An 18,744-nucleotide genomic window follows, 5' to 3' on the forward strand; every position below is an offset into this window, starting at 1 on the left:
TATATTGCTGTTAGTTTACTCCTCTGAAATTAATGTCATAAGAGCTTAGAGTAAAAGCTTAACAATGGAAAGAGGAAGGTATTTGTAGCCACTTTTTGTTCTGTCACTAACATTTTGGAAAAAGGAAACCTTTGTTAAAAATTCAACATGCCCTAACTTTCTGTTAAGATGTGAGAGCTGACTATATGTTCTCTGGAAATATCCAGTAAGTCTTCCATCAAAACTGGGAAAGACATAAATTCGTATTCCTGATATTTCAAAGGCAACGGGTAAAAATACGAACCTGAAAGTTTTCTAAATCATAATGAAGCAAAAAGGGCTCATATTCAGTTTTCTAAAATAAATCTTTTGCAGATTATCTTTAGACTTTGAATTTAAAAGGGAAATGAATGCTACTTTTATGACATTCCTTGATACTTCAAGGGTGGTCAATACATTAACATGCCTGTTGACTCTCTCCTTATTTCTCAGTTTAGAAAACACTACTGCATCAAGGCCACAATTTGGAAATGTTAGTTACACCAAGATAGTGAACAGGCAGCACCACAAGGAGCAGATGCTTGACCTGTCTTCTGCTAAGGCAGAGCAAGAGATGAAATGGTGACCATCATAGGGGTGTGAAAATATACAGCAATAGAATTTGAGGTGGAGGACAAGAAATAGAAGTTTGAGGACAGTCAACCTTTTTTGTGTACATTCAGGGAAGAGGACAGAGAAGCCATGATGGAATACATCTATTGTGACAGGGAAATGAGCCTACTGGGAAAAGAGTACCACAGGGAGCTCTTCACGGGAAATAAATGCAGAGCAAGAGGCAAATTGCAGTTTGTTCCCCTCTGGCTCCCTGCACGTGCATTCTGTTCCAGCTCTTCAGTACAATGCCATTAGACATGAGCACTACATATTGGACTGTCCATTCTTACCTGCTTCTTCCTGGGCATTCCTATGCAACTCTGCCCCTCATCAGAACTAACAAAAAGACAATGAGAATCCACAGAAGATGCAATTCCTGTCCCTACAGTATCTAGTTACAAGCTGTTTGTTTTATTATGCGTTTTTGCATTGATTACTTCAGCTGGCCTGTATGTGGTGTTAAATAAAGATGGTTTTCAGTATATCTGTTAAATTATTCTGCTTAATGAAATTTTATCCTTCATAGTATCATTAAATCTCACTGGACACCAGACTACCTCATTTTCTATAATATCTTTAATCAAAATCATACACATTTACAAAATGGGATCAGCAACAGCTGTTGCATAAAGTTAAACCCACCACCAGCAAAGAAAACAATATTTAATAACAAATAGTAGTCTTCTCTTACCTCCAGTAGAAAATTGTCTTGTTTTGTTTCCGTTTTGCAAACAGGCCATGGATATGAATGGTTATGTTTCTAAAGGAGTTGGGATTTTGACCCCTCTTCTCTCATAATTTCCATGGACTTGCAGAAACATTTTTCAAATCTCTAGCAAGCCATTGTTTCAGGAAACCTGAAATTGTGGGCTTAAAAACTTGAGAGGCAGTGTGCCTACAAAGATTGATTAGTATGCTGTGTATAGACATGAGGCATGTCAAGGCTGATTCCCCACTCTGGCACTTTGAGTGCAGAAGGTAGGGGCCCGCAAGGATTCTAAAAATTAATACTGGCCACTCTAGGCTTGTATTAAACTCCCAAGATTACAGCTTCTCTCTGACCTTGGATGGGTAGATGCTGCCACCGCCCAAGTGCGCCCAAAACAAAACAAAACAAAAAAACCTTCGGACCCAGGAAGGCGCACATGAGAATTCCTCCCTGTGGGTACCCGCGAGCCCTTACACTCCCTCCCCCATCCCTGGGGAAGAGCTGAGAAAGATAACAAAGGAAACCAGCTAATTAAACATGCACAAACCTTAGGACACACAAACCCAATCCTGTTCTTAAAGGTAAATTTTATTAAAAACAAAAAGAAAATACATTTGGAACTTAGGCTATTGCTAGATCTTAAAAGAGCAAATATAATAATTAAGCATCAAGATAGTTTTCTTGAGGTCCAGCTTAATGGTTACAAGCAAAACAAAAGCATTTTGGGGTTAGCACAGAGTCGTCCACAAGCCATAAAGAAATAAGAGCTAAACCTAATCACATCTTCCTAGATATTCCCTGATGTACTTGCTTATCTGGGGTTCAGATAAGTAATTCCTAGGTATGATTTGATGATTTTTCATAACTGGTTTAAAGCTTCTTACAGCATTGCTGCTCTGTGTCTCCTCTCTCCAGAGAACAGACAGACACAAAGGGAATTTTTTTTCCCAATTTTAAAAAGTTCTAGCCCTCCCATTGGCTCTTTGGTCAGGTGCCCACTCCCTCCCTTTTACCTATGGGATTTTTAACCCTTTACAGGTAAAGCAAGTAGAGAACAGCTACTAACAGGGATTTTGTAGCTAACTGGCTGGCTGGGTGTCCATAAAAGGGAGCTGCCCCCCTCCCCTTTATTTATCACAGGGCAGAACTGTAAGTAAAACGAAATGGCTACTGTGGATACACTGGACTATTGCTATTGGCACTGACACAACCCTCAAGGTTCAAGAAGCAATAGCAGAGCTCTCCAGTACAGAGTCATCCTAATTCTCTTTAAATTCAGAGTGGGTAGCACAAAACATTGTTTTTGCTTCATTGCTCTAAACAGGCACAGTAAGTTTTTTCTTTATTTGTATTACTGTTTTGAGCTTATTACTAAAAGCTTCTCAAACACCATTAAGGAGATACTCTTCCCCCTCCAAGCACAAATTGAAGAACATGAGGCATCTGAACAGAAAGTAGTTTTTCATCTGATATTTGATTTGCTGAACACTGTCAGTGAACTAATTACTGAACAATACAGAGACACTGCCCTTTCCCCAAAGAGTTTGCACACTAAAATATGAGAATGATAGAGGAAATGGTTTCATTTGCTGTATAAACCTGTTGTTGCATCTGTATTTGGTTTTAAACTTTTCTTTATACAATGCCTTATACTGTGGACTTGTAAAAATTGACCTATTAAGCGTTGTTAAAAATTCCGTTTGTTTAAACAAAGCTACATCATTCTCAGTTTGTCTAACTACAGTAATATATTTGATTTTAGATGCTGATGTGAGTGAAGACTCCTCTCCCCCACTACCAGAAAGAACACCAGAATCATTTGTATTAGCAAGTGAACAGAGTGAGTCTCTTCTGTTATGTTTTACAGGTTTGGGGAATAAAATAATTCTGAATAATACCAGTCCAATACAGTAGTTCTGAGTGCTGCTGCTTTTTGTTTGTTTTAAAGAATTAAAAAGGTATCAAGCCAGTTTTCCCCACCCATGCCTTTTTCCCCCCTAAGTGTAGCACCTTACATTTGTTTCTGTTGAATTTCATTTGGTTGTCTATAGCCCAGTTCTCCAATTTATCAAGATCCCTCTGAATTTTAGCTCTATTCTCCAAAGTATGGGCACCCCCTCTCCCAGCTTTGTGTCATCTGCAAACTTGATCGGTATGCTCTCTATACCTACATCCATTTAGCATAGTAATACATTAATACATGCACCTGGATACAGCTGGTGGGAATGCTGATAAAAATTGAGTTTATGGCTTGTCAACATTTCCTGAAAAAAGGATATGTTCTTAAAATACAGTATTCTAAAAGCTTGTAACACTATGTTAAGGATAGTTTGAAGAGAACGGTGCAGGGATAGAAGTGTGGCTGTATTTCCCCCTCTCCACTAAAGATTTACTTGTCTGCTTCTTCAGTATACTTGTAACCTCCAATGCAGGGGTTGGGGAGGGAGTGTGGCTGGTGTATGCTGTACTACTCTCTCCTTAGCTGATAGATGGTCCTTCAAATCAGCTGGCAACAGTCCCTATCATAGAATAGCATTAGGCTGCTCTAAGCAATGTCTAGGGTTGTGCAGAGAATAAGGGAGCTGTTTACAGCTCCCTGTTGCCTGACTCCATTGTGTCCAGCAGAAGCAGCAGTCCAGTCCGATATTGTTACATTTATTTAGCACAGTGCTACTGTAACATATTGAAACAGATAACACTTCCAACTCTAATAAATCAGTCACTGGGTCTGTATCAGTATACTTCACTTATAAAACCAGCAATGGCTTTAATTAGTAAATAAATAAAAGAAATTAATGTAAATCAGGTCTGAGCAGATTGGTAATGCTCTAGAGAATTTTGTATAGACTCATACCCTTCAAGGTCAGAAGGGACCACCACGATCATCTAGTCTGATCTCCTGCACAATGCAGGCCACAGAATCTCAGCCACCCACTCCTGTAACAAACCCCTAACCTATATCTGACTTATTGAAGTCCTCAAATTGTGGTTTGAAGACTTCAAGCTGCAGAGAATCCTCCAGCGAGTGACCCGTGCCCCATGCTGCAGAGGAAGGCAAAAAACCTCCAGGGCCTCTGCCAATCTGCCCTGGAGGAAAATTATTTCCCGACCCCAAATATGGCAATCAGTTAAACCCTGAACATGTGGGCAAGGCTCACCACCCAGCACCCAGGAAAGAATTCTCTGTAGTAACTCAGATCCCAACCCATCTAACATCCCATCACAGGCCACTGGGCATACTTACCTGCTGGTAATCAAAGATCAGTTGCCAAATTAATTGCCAAAATTAGGATATCCCATCATATCATCCCCTCCATAAACTTATCAAGCTTAGTCTTAAAGCCAGATATGCCTTTTGCCCCCGCTACTCCACTTGGAAGGCTGTTCCAGAATTTCACTCCTCTAATGCTTAGAAACCTTTGTCTAACTGCAAGTCTAAACTTCCTAGTGTCCAGTTTATATCAATTTGTTCTTGTGTCCACATTGGTACTAAGCTTAAATAATTCCTCTCCCTCCCTAATATTTATCCCTCGGATATATTTATAAAGAGCAATCATATCCCCCCTCAACCTTCTTTTGGTTAGGCTAAACAAGCCAAGCTCTTTGAGTCTCCTTTCATAAGATAGGTTTTCCATTCCTCGGATCATCCTAGTAGCCCTTCTCTGTACCTGTTCCAGTTTGAATTCATCCTTCTTAAACATGGGAGACAGAACTGCACACAGTATTCCAGATGAGGTCTCACCAGTGCCTTATATAACGGTACTAACACCTCCTTATCTTTGCTGGAAATACCTCGCCTGATGCATCCTAAAACCGCATTAGCTTTTTTTAACGGCCATATCACATTGGCGGCTCATAGTCATCCTGTGATCAACCAATACTCCAAGGTCCTTCTCCTCCTCTGTTACTTCCAACTGATGTGTCCCCAATTTATAACTAAAATTCTTGTTTTACTCCCTAAATGCATGACCTTGCACTTTTCACTATTAAATTTCATCCTATTAATATTACTCCAGTTTACAAGGACATCCAGATCTTCCTGTATGATATCCCGGTCCTTCTCTGTGTTAGCAATACCTCCCAGCTTTGTGTCATCCGCAAACATTCCCACTTTTTGTGCCAAGGTCAGTAATAAAAAGATTAAATAAGATTGGTCCCAAAACTGATCCCTGAGGAACTCCACTAGTAACCTCCTTTCAGCCTGACAGGTCACCTTTCAGTACGACCCATTGTAGTCTCCCCTTTAACCAGTTCCTTATCCACCTTTCAATTTTCATATTGATCCCCATCTTTTCCAATTTAACTAATAATTCCCCATGTGGAACCGTATCAAATGCCTTAATGAAATCGAGTTAAATTAAATCCACTGCGTTTCCTTTGTCTAAAAAATCTGTTTCCTTCTCAAAGAAGGAGATCAGGTTGGTTTGGTATGATCTACCTTTTGTAAAACCATGTTGTATTTTGTCCCAATTACCGTTGACTTCAATGTCCTTAACTACTTTCTCCTTCAAATTTTTTTCCAAGACCTTACATACTACAGATGTCAAACTAACAGGCCTATAGTTACTCAGATCACTTTTTTTCCCTTTCTTAAAAATAGGAACTATGTTAGCAATTCTCCAGTCGTACGGTACAACCCCTGATTTTACTGATTCATTAAAAATTCTTATAGAAATTACCTGAGTTGTGAAAGTGCCATTTGTGAATCCATAGTTAAGGATGAACTGGATTTTCCACACATCTTTTAGAGCACTTACTCCTGGAGCATAGTATTTATTTTCTGAGAATTCATAAATAAATCAGTTTTGTCTGAATCAAAATTAATTAAAATGGGCTCCTTAAGCAAGTTAGCATCCTATTCAAATAATTTTTTTGTCCTGAATGATCTCTGTAATGGAATAATGCAGACCCTTCACGCTTCTCACACTGTTAAAACTCACTGAAATCTTGTCCAGGCTACATTTCAAGAATTAAAAAAAAAATTAAAAATTCCCCAATTACTTTTTGTAACTAAAAGTTTCTCATTCAGCAAATAGTAAATAATGGTCTACAGAAAATCCACAAAGAACAGCCCTCTTTCAAAATGATGGAGAACAATGAGACATGACACAGACTGAAACCACTTGGTGACCATCTTGAGAGGAGCATCTCTCCTGGAGTGTTCTCTTCTACCTCCTGGCAGCATAGGAGGCCACCATTTTGAGTGCGACTTGGTATCTCTCATTGAGAACAATGGGAGATGAAGGCCATTTTCAATGAGGGTAAATTCTTCAGTTTCTCTGAAGATTTAATGCACTAAACCCTGGCAAATTTTGTTATGAAAAATAATGGCAAAAAATTACCGTTAATCCTAAATATGTCTCCACAAAAGCTACCTGTTGAACCAGAGCTATTCAAGAGAGAGCAGAAAGGGAGGAGAAAACGGGGTGCACAAGGAAATATGCAGGATCCAGGCAGTTGAGAGAACGAGGTGGCATGTTTGTACACAGAGTTTGGAGGACAGGAAAAACTTAATAAAGGAGAAGGTGTGTGTACATTCTTACTGCTTGGCACGTCTAAGCATACTGGTGAATCTGGTCATAAAAGTTAACATTTAAAATAAAAAATAAGGTTTTTGCTTCATATTTTCAAATCATTAAAATTATCACATTGTAACATTGTTGGAATTTGTGTAGTGCCCATGTAAGAACCATTTTTAAAAGGAAATTTGCAGACAAAAATTGTTTAAAATGGAATTAAGGTTGAGTACTAAAGCTTTAAAAAAAAAAAATCAGGGATGCTGTAATTATCTCAAAAGAAAGTGTTACAAACCCAGGAAATTCGGACTGAAGGTTAACCCTGAAAGAAATCAAGGCACCTTAAGATATAAAAATGTACAGTTGCAGTACCTAAACAATCTTATTTCTGTCCTGTAGAGACGTGAGAAGAAAATTCTGTCTTTAAACATTTAATTCAGACAAAAAGTGCTAAAATGCCATAATCTGAATCATATTTTTGTATGGTGTCACTACAGGGAAGAATTATGGTTATTTGTGCATTTCCTTAGCTTGACATGTTTTGATATTTCAGATCTAACCCTAGCTCTGAATTTTTGGGTTTGAAATTCTTGGCTTTGTACCGTCTGTAACTGTGACTTTATAAATATCTATTAATCTCCCTCTAAAATATTTCTTTTGCATATAATGTTGTATTCTAGCCTGAGATGTCAAAATAGAATTTAGTGGACTCTATCAATGCATATCCAAGTTTTGCATGTTGTATATGTTCAGGGTATAAATTTTTTTGCAGTTAGTGTATTGCATTTTTTAAATTTTACCTAAAAACTAACCCAGTTGCCTACCAACTGGAATTCCCTGATTGTAGGAAATTCTATCCAATTTTAAGCAAAAAAGGGAATTTTGTGATTTTGCATTTTGATTGGTGGCACTTTGTAATTTTGGAAGTTCTTCATTAAGTGTCTTGAACAAAATGTTGCTTAGAAATATTGTGAATACTGTTTGTTTTAAAGACCTCTTAGAAAAGGTTGTTAATGTAACTTATCTCTAAAGTTTTGTTAAGAAGGTCCTTGGTGTGGTATTGAAACTCCAGGAGACCACAGTGTATACATTTCTGAAATATATTTTGATTTTAAAATTTCGTTTTTATTAGATGCACCTTTGACCAAGCCTGTTACATTTTCACAATCTGCTGAAAGGCGTATACTGCAAGATCAGAATCTTCCTGAACAAACAGAATCTACAGTAAGTATGAGTGACAAGTACAGGTTAATTTTTAGCTTCTGGAACTAATCTTTTGAATATACAGCCAAATGGTAAAAGAATATTTTTTTAAAAAAATGTTATAATTGTTGATAAACTTCAACTGACCAAGTTAACTCCCCCCTTTGCTTTAACTGGTGACCTATATCAATTTAATTTTTAAAATTAAACCTGAGCTGCTTTTCTATGCTGTTGTTCTGAATTTTGAGTGCTAACATTCTGCATTTTTTGTCACCAGTACTTCACATGAAGTGGTAGCACAGAGGTCTTCTAACTTTAAACAGGCGTGAAAATTAAAATCAGAAACTGAACGGTCTATGAAATGAGTTAAATGCTACCTACACTCAAACGACTCTCCTTTGCCTTCTGAAGTTACATTGCTAGGAACAATCCCTCTTTCCTTTCCATTGCAACCAACTACATTTCACCAATCCTTGCCCCATACAAAATTGTAGACATGTTAAAGGTGACCTGCAATGAAGAAAAAATGTATTACTGTGTAAATTAGGATTATGACTATCCTTTGATGTATAAGGATCTTGAGAAGATATTTTCCAAAAGGTGTTTTTCTTAAAAGTACAAAGAATATGAAGGTTTTACTGTTAGAGGAGGTCTTACATGATTGAGAAATGTGGGTTGGGAGCTTTTTGCCATCCAAGTGATTTTAGTTAAAGGGGTTAACAAAAACAGGTAAAATAAAAATCATTTTTTAATGTCTCAAATACGCTAAGTGAAATATGATGACAAATTTCCAGTTGTCCATTGTCTGTCAGGGTAGACTATGGGTAAAATTTCCAAGAACACCTAACTCACATTTTCAAAATGATTTAGTGATTTAGGCACTTGGAAGTCTTTTGAAAATGGGACATAGGCTCCCAAGATACTTAAGCACTTTGGAAGCTTTTGCCCAAGGCTTGTATTTTTAATGTGGAAAAAAATAAAACAAACCAAAAAACTCAGCCTTACAGGCTTTCTTCATATCATTAAGAAGCTCAAAAAAAGAGAAGGGAAGAAACATTGCGCACAGCCCAGTGTATTTCTTTGCTGGTCCCCATTAAGAGCTCCTCCACATTATAATAGAAGTGGCCTTGACTTCAACCACAAGATAGAAAGTTGATTAAATAAATTGAAAACATGTGAGAGTATTAAAATGTCCAAAAAAACTTCCAAACCTGTAGGATGGAAGACTAAATTCTCGGCCTATGTAATAAACTGTCCTAACTATGCTAGAGATTTAGAATGATCTTGTGCTAGTGGTGACCAAATCATGCAGCTACTTAACTGGTTAGTCAATTCCACTTTAATTCTATTCATTATTGCAGTCATTACTAATATGCTATATCAGGGGTGGCAAACTTCTTGGCCCAAGGGCCACATCAGGGTTGTGAAACTGTGTGGTGGGCCGGGTCGGGAAAGCTGTGCCTCCCCAAACAGCCTGGCCCCTGCCCCCTATGCACCCCAACTGCCCCCTTCAGAACCTCCAGCCCCCCCTCCCCCCGCTCTTTGTCCCCTGACTGCCCCGTCCCGGGACCCCACCCTCTATCCAGCCCCCCCCCGCTCCCTGTCCCCTGACTGCACCCCAGAACCTCCTGCCCCTTATCCAACACACACCCCAATGCCACTCAGAGTGGCAGGAGCTTGCAGCTGCACAGCCCAGCTGTAGCTAGCCGCGCAGCCCAGAGCACTGGTGGCAGGGCGAGTTGAGGCTCCAGGAGAGGGGGACAGCAGGGGAGGGGTCAGGAGCTCGGGGGCCAAGCAGGATGGTCCTGTGGGACGGATGTGGCCCATGGGTCGTAGTTTGCCCTCCTCTGTGTTAGATGGCTGCTGTGCTGAGATAGCGGAATATGAAAGATGATAAGGGAAAGGAACAACCTGAATGCAAATTTAATAGTGACATGAATTAATTTTGTCGGTAACATTTTTGTAACAGGCCTCATATTAATATGTATGTTTGAAATCCTAATGTTTTAAATACAACTTCCCTCTCTTCCTCCTTGAATGTTGCCATTTTGGGGACACCCATTTGCCCTCAGCAGCTCACAAACCCCATGATCACATTAATTATTGAGCTGTCATCTGAGCTCCTGCTACTGACTGTTTCCCGCTTCCCATACTCTGCTGGGAAGCAACAATGTAGCATCTTCAATAAAAATACTGTAACTTTAAATCAATTTAGCACTGTATAAGTACAGAGGGTATAGAAAGTGGTATGTTTGCCTCTGTTAGATATGCAATAGAAGTGTCAGCTGGAGGCAAACCTGAAGTCCCCCGAACTACTCTTGGAAAAATCAGAATAGCTATTTTTTACTTTTATAAAAAGCAAGAAATTGTGGATTTTGACAAAAATGAAGTAGAAATGTATCTTCATAGACAATGAATAGGGCCCTACCAAATCCATGACCGTGAAAAACACATCACGGACCATGAAACCTGCTCTCCCCTGTGAAATGTGGTCTTCTGTTTACTTTTACCTTATACCAGTGGCTCTCAACCAGGAGTACATGTACCCCTGGGAATATGCAGAGGTCTTCCAAGGGGTACATCAACTCATCTAGATATTTGCCTAGTTTTGCAAGAGGCTACATAAAAAGCACTAACGAAGTCAGTACAGACTAAAATTTCATACACACAATGGCTTGTTTATATTGCTCTACATAGTATATACTGAAATGTAAGTACAATATTTATATTCCAATTGATTTATTTTCTAATTTTATGGTAAAAATGAGTCAGCGATTTTTCAGTAATAGTGTCCTGTGACACTTTTTTTTTTGTATTTTGTCTGATGTTTGTAAACAAGTAGTTTTTAAGTGAGGTGAAACTTGGGGTACGCAAGACAGATCAGAGTCCTGAGAGGGGTACAGGAGTCTGGAAAGATTGAGAACCCTATACTGTACAGACTTCACGGGGGGAGACCACCATTTCTCAAACTGGGGGTCCCAGCCCATAAGGAGGTTGTGGGGGGGGGTCGCAAGGTTATTGTAGGGGATCGCAGTAGTGCCATCCTTACTTCTGTGCTGCCTTCAGAGTTGGGTGGCCAGAGAGCAGAGGCTGCTGGCCAGACATCCAGCTCTAAGGGCAGTGCCCCACAAGCAGCAGCACAGAAGTAAGGGTGGCAATACTATACCCTGTCATCCTTCCTTCTGAGCTGCTGCTGGCAGCAGTGCTGCCGTCAGAGCTGGGCTCCAGGTCAGCAGCTGCCGCTCTTTGTCCACCCAACTCTGAAGGCAGCGCCACCATGAGCAGCAGCGCAGAAGTAAGGCAGGCAGTACCGCAAGCCCCCTACAATAACCTTGTGACACCACCCACACATGCACACAATCACCTTTTGGGTAAGGACCCCTACAGTTTTACCATTGTGAAATTTCAGATTTACATATCTGAAATCATGAAATGACAATTTTTAAAATCCTGTGACTGTGAAATTGACCAAAATGGACCATGAATTTAGTAGGGCCCTAACCACTAAATGAAAAAGTGAACAAACTTTAAAAGCTTTCCAGGTCATCTTTAATGCATCATAACTTGCATTATTTTGCCAGCATTCCAGAATGGAAACAATGATTTTAACAGTAATTCATGTATTAACTATCAGCTCTTTTTACCATGAGTCTATCATACTTTTACATTGAGTCTTCTGTAGCCTCCGGCCCCAGCGCTTGCCTGGCTCTGCCTGCTTGCCCGGTGCTCCAGCCAGGGAGTGGGGTCAAGGCACCAGGGATTGCCCCCGCTCTGGTGCCCACAAGCCCCCACGCCCTGGCCTCATTCCCCAACAGAAGCCCTAGGTGAGCGAAGCAGGGCAAGCCCCCACACCTAACCCTGCTCTCTGGCAGAAGCGCCAGGCGGAGCGGATTGGGGGATGGTGGCACCCCAATTGGCTGGGCCCCCTAGGCATGACCCAGTGGTAATCCACCACTGGGAGGGTCAGGCAAGCGGCAGCAGAGGAGCTCCTCAAAAAAGATACGCCTGCCTCCTCAGGGAGCCAGGCCTGGCGTGGGGCTGTGGGACGAGAACAGGTGCTGGGACTCATGCATGCTGGAGAGCTGCATCTCCTCCCGGAGCTGGGTGCGCATCCAGGGCCCCAGGGGGACCCTGGCCAGAACCTCCATCACCCTACGCAAGGCCTGCTGGAAGGGATAGGGGGAGGTGGGCCCCCCACCCTCCTGTCATTGCCCGCCCACCCAAGTGTCCCATCCTGACTACACCACTGGTAGGAAGTGTAAAATTTTCCAATTCTGCTTATGGTATCTCCTTCCAAAAATGTTTGCTTTTATCTTGAATCTCAGACATTCTTTAACAAATTATTTTGAGGTATCCTACAGACATTTAAAATACAATATTTCATATTAACAGGGCTTGAAAACAGCTGGATGTGTAAAGCTTGGTAAGTGATTGATTTTAGTTCTTGAATATAAATGAAACTTTCAAACTAACAACTTGCCTTGTTACTAGTCTGTGAATTACCTTGAAATAATGGTGGGAGGCCAAAAGGAGTTAGTTACCCTGTTTGCACTAGCTACTGAATTGATCTAGCTGCAGGGGATGTGCATTGCATAGTCACCAAACATCTTAAATTCTTTATCCTTTTTTAAATACCATAGTTTTTGTAGCCTATAGCCTGTTGCACTTTGTCACAATAATAGTTAGGTTTACAACAACCTGACTTAAAAATTATTCCTACCCAATTGTAACTGTTATACTAATGAACAAACGAAGTCTTATCTTTTCACCTTCATTTCCAAACTACTCTTTTACTTCTGTATGTACTATATAAATATTGAGTTAATTTTCATTTTATTTTACAGTATGAGTTAATTTTCACAAACACTCTAACCTCATTAATGAAGCTCCAAAATAAATTGGTGTAAGCCTGAAGTATTTACAATGAATTCTGTTCTGTTGCTCAGAAACACCAAATACAAGCTGAAAGGAAAGCATGAATACAGCTACTTATATGAATATATTACAGATACTGTGAATTTAAATAATATTTTACATAGTTACCTTTGACACTAGTTGGTTAGAAGATAAAAACGGAAAGGAATTTTTAAATCTTCTTTACTTCATATTGAAATAAGTGAAACTTTAATATGTGGATTTCTCTAAGTTTGGCCAGTGAAGACCAATGGTATTAGTTCAGCTGCTGAAACTTTACTATAAGCACTTTCAGTTCTCAGTGCTGCAGTGCCTGGGTTACAAGCACTTCAGGGAAGTGTTAAAAGAAAAAACTGTTTCTACTGGAATAAAAACATTTCTGTTAGTCATGGATTTTATAAAGGCTGTTTTCTACAGAGGGTAAAATTTGAATCAAGTTTGACTTGAAAGCATCATTTTGAAATTAAGAATACCACAAAAAGTGCTTGCCTAACATATTTATATTAAAATCTCTTGTTTTCCAGATAATCTTGAAATGGGCAACAAAACACCAGCTGATCCTATACCTCAGATTCCTCTTTCCAGTTCCACTGATATAAGAGGTCAAATTACAGAAATTCCAGTAGAAATCACAGATATTGGTAATTGCCGTTCATTCAAAACTGACCCTTTTATGTATTTGTTTAAATTTAGTACATAAATATATAAATGTTTACTCATTCAGTGTATACATTCCATTTAGTAGCACTTTTTAAAAGTAGCGTCCTTTAAAACATGGAAGTTAAATTCTATTGAGGAAAATAGAAAGAAGCATAAACTCTGGAAAATCAAGTGTAAAAATATAATTAGGAAGCCAAAAGAGAATTTGAAGAACAGCTAGCCAAAGACTCAAAGTAATTGCAAGAAGTGTTTTAAGTGCATCAGAAGCAGGAAGCCTGCTAAATAACCAGTGCGTCCAATGGATAATTAAGATGCTAAAGGAGCACTCAAAGATAACACCATTGCGGAGAAACTAAATGAATTCTTTGCATCGGTCTTCACGGCTGATGATGTGAGGGCCATTCTCTTTAGGTGACAAATCTGAGGAACTGCCCCTGATTGGGGTGTCAGTAGAGGAGGCTTTGGAACAAATTGATAAACTAAACCGTAATAAGTCACCAGGGCCAGATGGTATTTACCCAAAAGTTCTGAAGAAACTCAAATGTGAAATTGCAGAACTAACAACTGTGGTATGTAAACTGTCATAAATCAGCTTCTGTAGTAGATGACTGGAGGATAGCTAATGTGACACCAATTTTTAAAAAGGGCGCCAGAGGCGATCCCAGCAATTACAGCCTTACTTCAGCACCGGGCAAATTGGTTGAAACTATAATAAAGAACAGAATTATCAGACACATAGAAGAACATGATTTGTTGGGGAGGAATCAACATTGCTTTTGTAAAGGAAATCATGCCTCACCGATCTACTAGAATTCGGAGGGAGTCAACAAGCATGTGGACAAGAGGGATCCAGTGGACATAATGTACTTAAACTTTTCAGAAAGCCTTTGACAAGGTCCCTCACCAAAGGCTCTTAAGCAAAGTAAGCGCTTTGTCATGGGATAAGAGGGAAGGTTCTCTCATGGATTGGTAACTGGTTAAAAGATACGAATAAATGGTCGTAGGAATACGAAGTAGGAATAAATGGTCAGTTTTCATAATGGAGAGATATAAATAGAGGAGTCCCGCCAAGGATATGTAATGGGACTTGTGCTGTTCAACACATTCATAAATGATCTGGGAAAAGGGTTGAACAGTGAGGTGGCAAAACTTGCAGATGATACAAAATTACTTAAATAGTTAAGTCCAAAGCAGACTGAGAAGAGTTACAAAGGGATCTCACCAAACTGAGTGACTGGGCAACAAAATGGCAGATGAAATTCAATGTTGATAAATGCAAAGTAATGCACATTGGAAAACATAATACCAACTATACATATAAAATGTTGGGGTCTAAATTAGCTCTTACCACTCAAGAAAGAGATCTTGGAGTTATTGTGGATAGTTCTCTTAAAAAAACATCCACTCAGTGTGCAGCGACAGTCAAAACAGCTAACAGAATATTGTGAATAATTAAGAAAGGGATAGATAATAAGACAGAAAATACTATATTGCCGCTATATAAATCCATGGTACACCCACATCTTCAATACTGCGTGCAGATATGGTCGCCCCATCTCAAAAAAAAAAAAAAAATTGGAATTGGAAATGGTTCAGGGTATGGAATAGCTTCCATATGAGGAGAGATTAATAAGACTGGGACTGGAACTTTTCAGCTTAGAAAAGAGGCAACTCAGAGGGGATATTGAAGAGGTCTATAAAATCATAATAGGTATGGAGAAAATAAATAAGGAAGTGTTATTTATTCCTTCACATAACACAAGAACTAGGCATCGCCAAATGAAATTAATAGGCAGCAAGTTTAACACAAACATGAGGAAGTATTTCTTCACACAACGCACAGTAAACCTGGAACAATTAGCCAGAGAATGTTGTGAAGGCCAAGACTATAATACGGTTCAAAAAAGAACTAGATAAATTAATGGAGGATAGGTCCATCAATGGCTATTAGCCAGGATGGGCAGAGACGGTATCCCTAGCATTTGTTTGCTGGAAGCTGGGAATGGGCGACAGGGAATCGATCACTTGATAATTACCTGTTCTGTTAATTCCCTCTGAAGCACCTGGCATTGGCCACTGTTGGAAGACGGGATACTGGTCTATATGGACCTATGGTCTAACCCAGTACGGCTGTTCTTATATTCTTTAGGAGCATAAAACTCTAAAAGTACACACATAAACAGATTTGGTATTAAGCTATTATGGGTTACTTTCCAAATATTACTAAAATGCAAAAGCACTTTAACAGTATTAGCTACATCTGCAACAGAAGGGTTTGCCAGCCTAGCCATACTAGGCACTAGACCTCGCTTAAAGATTTTGACAATTAGTGCTGTAAATTTTAATCTCCTAGTAGCTACTCTACTTTATTGCAATTGTAAATATGAATTTCTTAGTATATTCCTTTCAGAAATTGAGCATACTGTAATGTACTTTTATTTGAATTTCCTTTTTGAAACTGTCCATGTATTGTCATATTTTACTCATACAATTATTTGGGTTTCTAATTATGTAATCGATCCTCACTTGCGTGTTTATAGAGTCTGCAAAATTATGCTTTAATGATTACAACACATTTTCACTGTATAGTTATGAAAACCTGAGGAAATAAACAATTTTCCAAAATCATTGTATTTGGGGGAATAAAATAAGAAAATTATAAAAGACTGTAATTTGGCGTTGTGGATTAAGTACCTTCCAAATTTGAGTTTAAATAGTGAAATATAAAAGTATCTGGTTCATGTTTGTCGTTATTACAAGCATCTTGTGTTTATAACTCTTGTATTGAGACTACATGAAGTTTTGTAAATCCCTGAAAATAGGAATATCTTAAGTGGGAGATGCTGAAACAGCTTTAACAATAGCAATTCTTCTCAATGCTAATATTTCTGAATTTGCTTTTTTCAAAGTTGACAGAATTTAAATGTTTTCTGTTTTTAGGTTTTGGTAACCGTTGTGGAAAGCCAAGAGGACCAAGAGAGCCACCCTCAGAATGGACATGATGAAAAAGAAAATGGTCACTCTGGAAAAGTCAAGTGCCACTGAAAACTAAATAAATAGTATTCCACTCTTTACTTTTTGGGGACTAACACACAACAGTGTAGTTATAACTACAGAATGGTACACTTTTTACTTTACATCCCACATAAAACCTTAAATATTATTCACAACAGTGGATTCCAGTATTACAACCTAACTTTTTGCTGGGGCCATCTACCTGCCTTATTACACCTAGAAGAAAGTATTACATATGGTTTATTTTTGACTTCCAAGTATTATTGCCTTAATGTCTTTTAACCCTGTTACACGCTGCTTGTAGACATTTGTTAATATAGTGATACTTTTGACAAATTGAGTTTATGGACTACTTTTTGCTAACTTTTGATTACCATGTATGCATTATTTTGTATATGTACAGGGCAAGTAGGAATATAATTTGATAAAGTTGCAATCATAAAATATTAACAGAAGATGTAAGAAATCTCTGCATGTTCTAAATTTGTGTGTATCTTATTTGTAAATTATTTGCCCTGAAATTTTAGAAAACAGTTTCTGACTTAAAAACAAAAAAATTCTGGACATACAGCCAGAATTGCAGGTTTGCAGAGATAAAGATTGTAATACGTTTTGTAAATTGTAAGCAAAAGGTTATTTTTATATTATATACTGTTGGTCAGACCTAATTTGTTCTGGTTTTCATCTAGTCATGGAGATTCAGTAAGTGCCTTGGAACAATATTGAATTCTCTTAGCCTATGTATGTTGCTTCAGTGTTTGAGTTCATCTGGGTTTAGAAATTTATAAAAACAAAAAAAATGTATCTGACCTGCCGGTAAAATAGAACTCATTCTAAGTAACCAACATTCATTAGTTTTCATTTTAATATTTCATAAGTTTCAATTTATAGAGATGAATTTCCTAAACTTCCTACATAATAACTGGTTTAATGCTACAGTATAATATGGTGTGTATTTCTACTTTTGTACAAACATTTCAGGACACACTGGTAAAGGGACTATTTGAGAGCCATTATTTTCCATTGTGCTGGTAAAAATAGTATTTTGATCATTCAGCAAGTGTGTGTATGTGTGAAAGCAACTTATCATACGAAGATTCAAATAGAGCCCTTGCAGCTACACTGTATCTTGGCAGCATACCATGCCAAGGATTAATCCTTATAAGGATTCTCTACTTATAAACTTTGTTTCTGTAATAATGATAGACTCTTTAAATTAAAGAAAGTACCTCAAAATTTCATTGAGTGTTTTTACTTATAAGGAACATGTATATTATTCAAAAGTGAACTAGAGTACATTGTGGTGGGCCAGGTCATATTCAGCTGTTTAAGTTAGTAGTTCTTCAGTGCTCATTACTGTAAAAATGAAACTGAACCTAATGGATGCTAAAAATATATATTTTCTGTCAACTTTCTTAGAGATTCTGCCTAATTACAATGCAAAAAACCAGTAGAAATGAGCTTAGTAGTAAAACATATGAAGATTTTTTTATAACCTGTTTTTATTACTGAAACCTTCATACATGAGTATCTGCTGTTCTGGTCACTAGTCATGGATTTGACAGTGTCTTTTCTACCACAGTGGGGGGCAGTTTAGTCATTTTTCCTCCATTTCTCTGATTTCAGGCTCACTGCTGTCCACAACAGAAAGCTTTAGACAGTGAGAAGTTAATCTAGAAGACTGCTAGGAACTTCTGTAGAATTGGTGGTTCTTCACGTAGTTGCAGTCAGGTGTGTGTCACCCAGCACATGGAAGCCAGGGAATTTTGCTTAGCAGTATCTGTTTGGGTGGTGCTCTGGCCCTTCCCCTCACTATTAAAGGGAGCACCCCCCACCTCCCTTAGTTCCTTCTCAGCACTCAAGGCTAGAGTCGAAGCATTCTGTGTTTCACCTCACACTGTTTCTGTTTCTCTGGGAATTTATTGTATATAGTTAATTGTTAGTGTAGCTTAGTAGTACCCTTACGTTAAGTTATAGTAATTAGGATGGATAGTTGCCCTGGGTGATGCCCCTACCAGGTTTTAAACATTGTCTGTTGTGTGGGGTAGCTATCCCCAGTAGTGACCCTCTCACGTGGTTTTTGTTGTGCCTGCA

General features: G+C 38.6%; 1 protein-coding gene across 2 annotated transcripts in view; it reads left to right on the plus strand.

Annotated features, from left to right (window-relative positions):
- The window catches only part of PTPN12 (protein tyrosine phosphatase non-receptor type 12), a 165,148-nt gene extending 147,259 nt beyond the window's left edge, over nucleotides 1-17,889 (plus strand). The window contains exons 14-18 of one of the 2 annotated variants that reach the window (XM_039517815.1): nucleotides 3,105-3,182; nucleotides 7,991-8,082; nucleotides 12,454-12,484; nucleotides 13,500-13,616; nucleotides 16,576-17,889. In XM_039517815.1, coding sequence (XP_039373749.1) covers nucleotides 3,105-3,182; nucleotides 7,991-8,082; nucleotides 12,454-12,484; nucleotides 13,500-13,616; nucleotides 16,576-16,637 — 380 coding nt within the window. In that variant the 3' untranslated portion in view covers nucleotides 16,638-17,889. Of the gene's footprint in view, nucleotides 1-471; nucleotides 1,237-3,104; nucleotides 3,183-7,990; nucleotides 8,083-12,453; nucleotides 12,485-13,499; nucleotides 13,617-16,575 lie in introns of those variants that run through there. The other variant, XM_039517818.1, reaches the window with a different exon arrangement.
- Nucleotides 17,890-18,744: the final 855 nt, after the last annotated feature.

This window comes from Mauremys reevesii, linkage group 1 (genome assembly GCF_016161935.1).
Source record: "Mauremys reevesii isolate NIE-2019 linkage group 1, ASM1616193v1, whole genome shotgun sequence".
Taxonomy (NCBI): domain Eukaryota; kingdom Metazoa; phylum Chordata; order Testudines; family Geoemydidae; genus Mauremys; species Mauremys reevesii.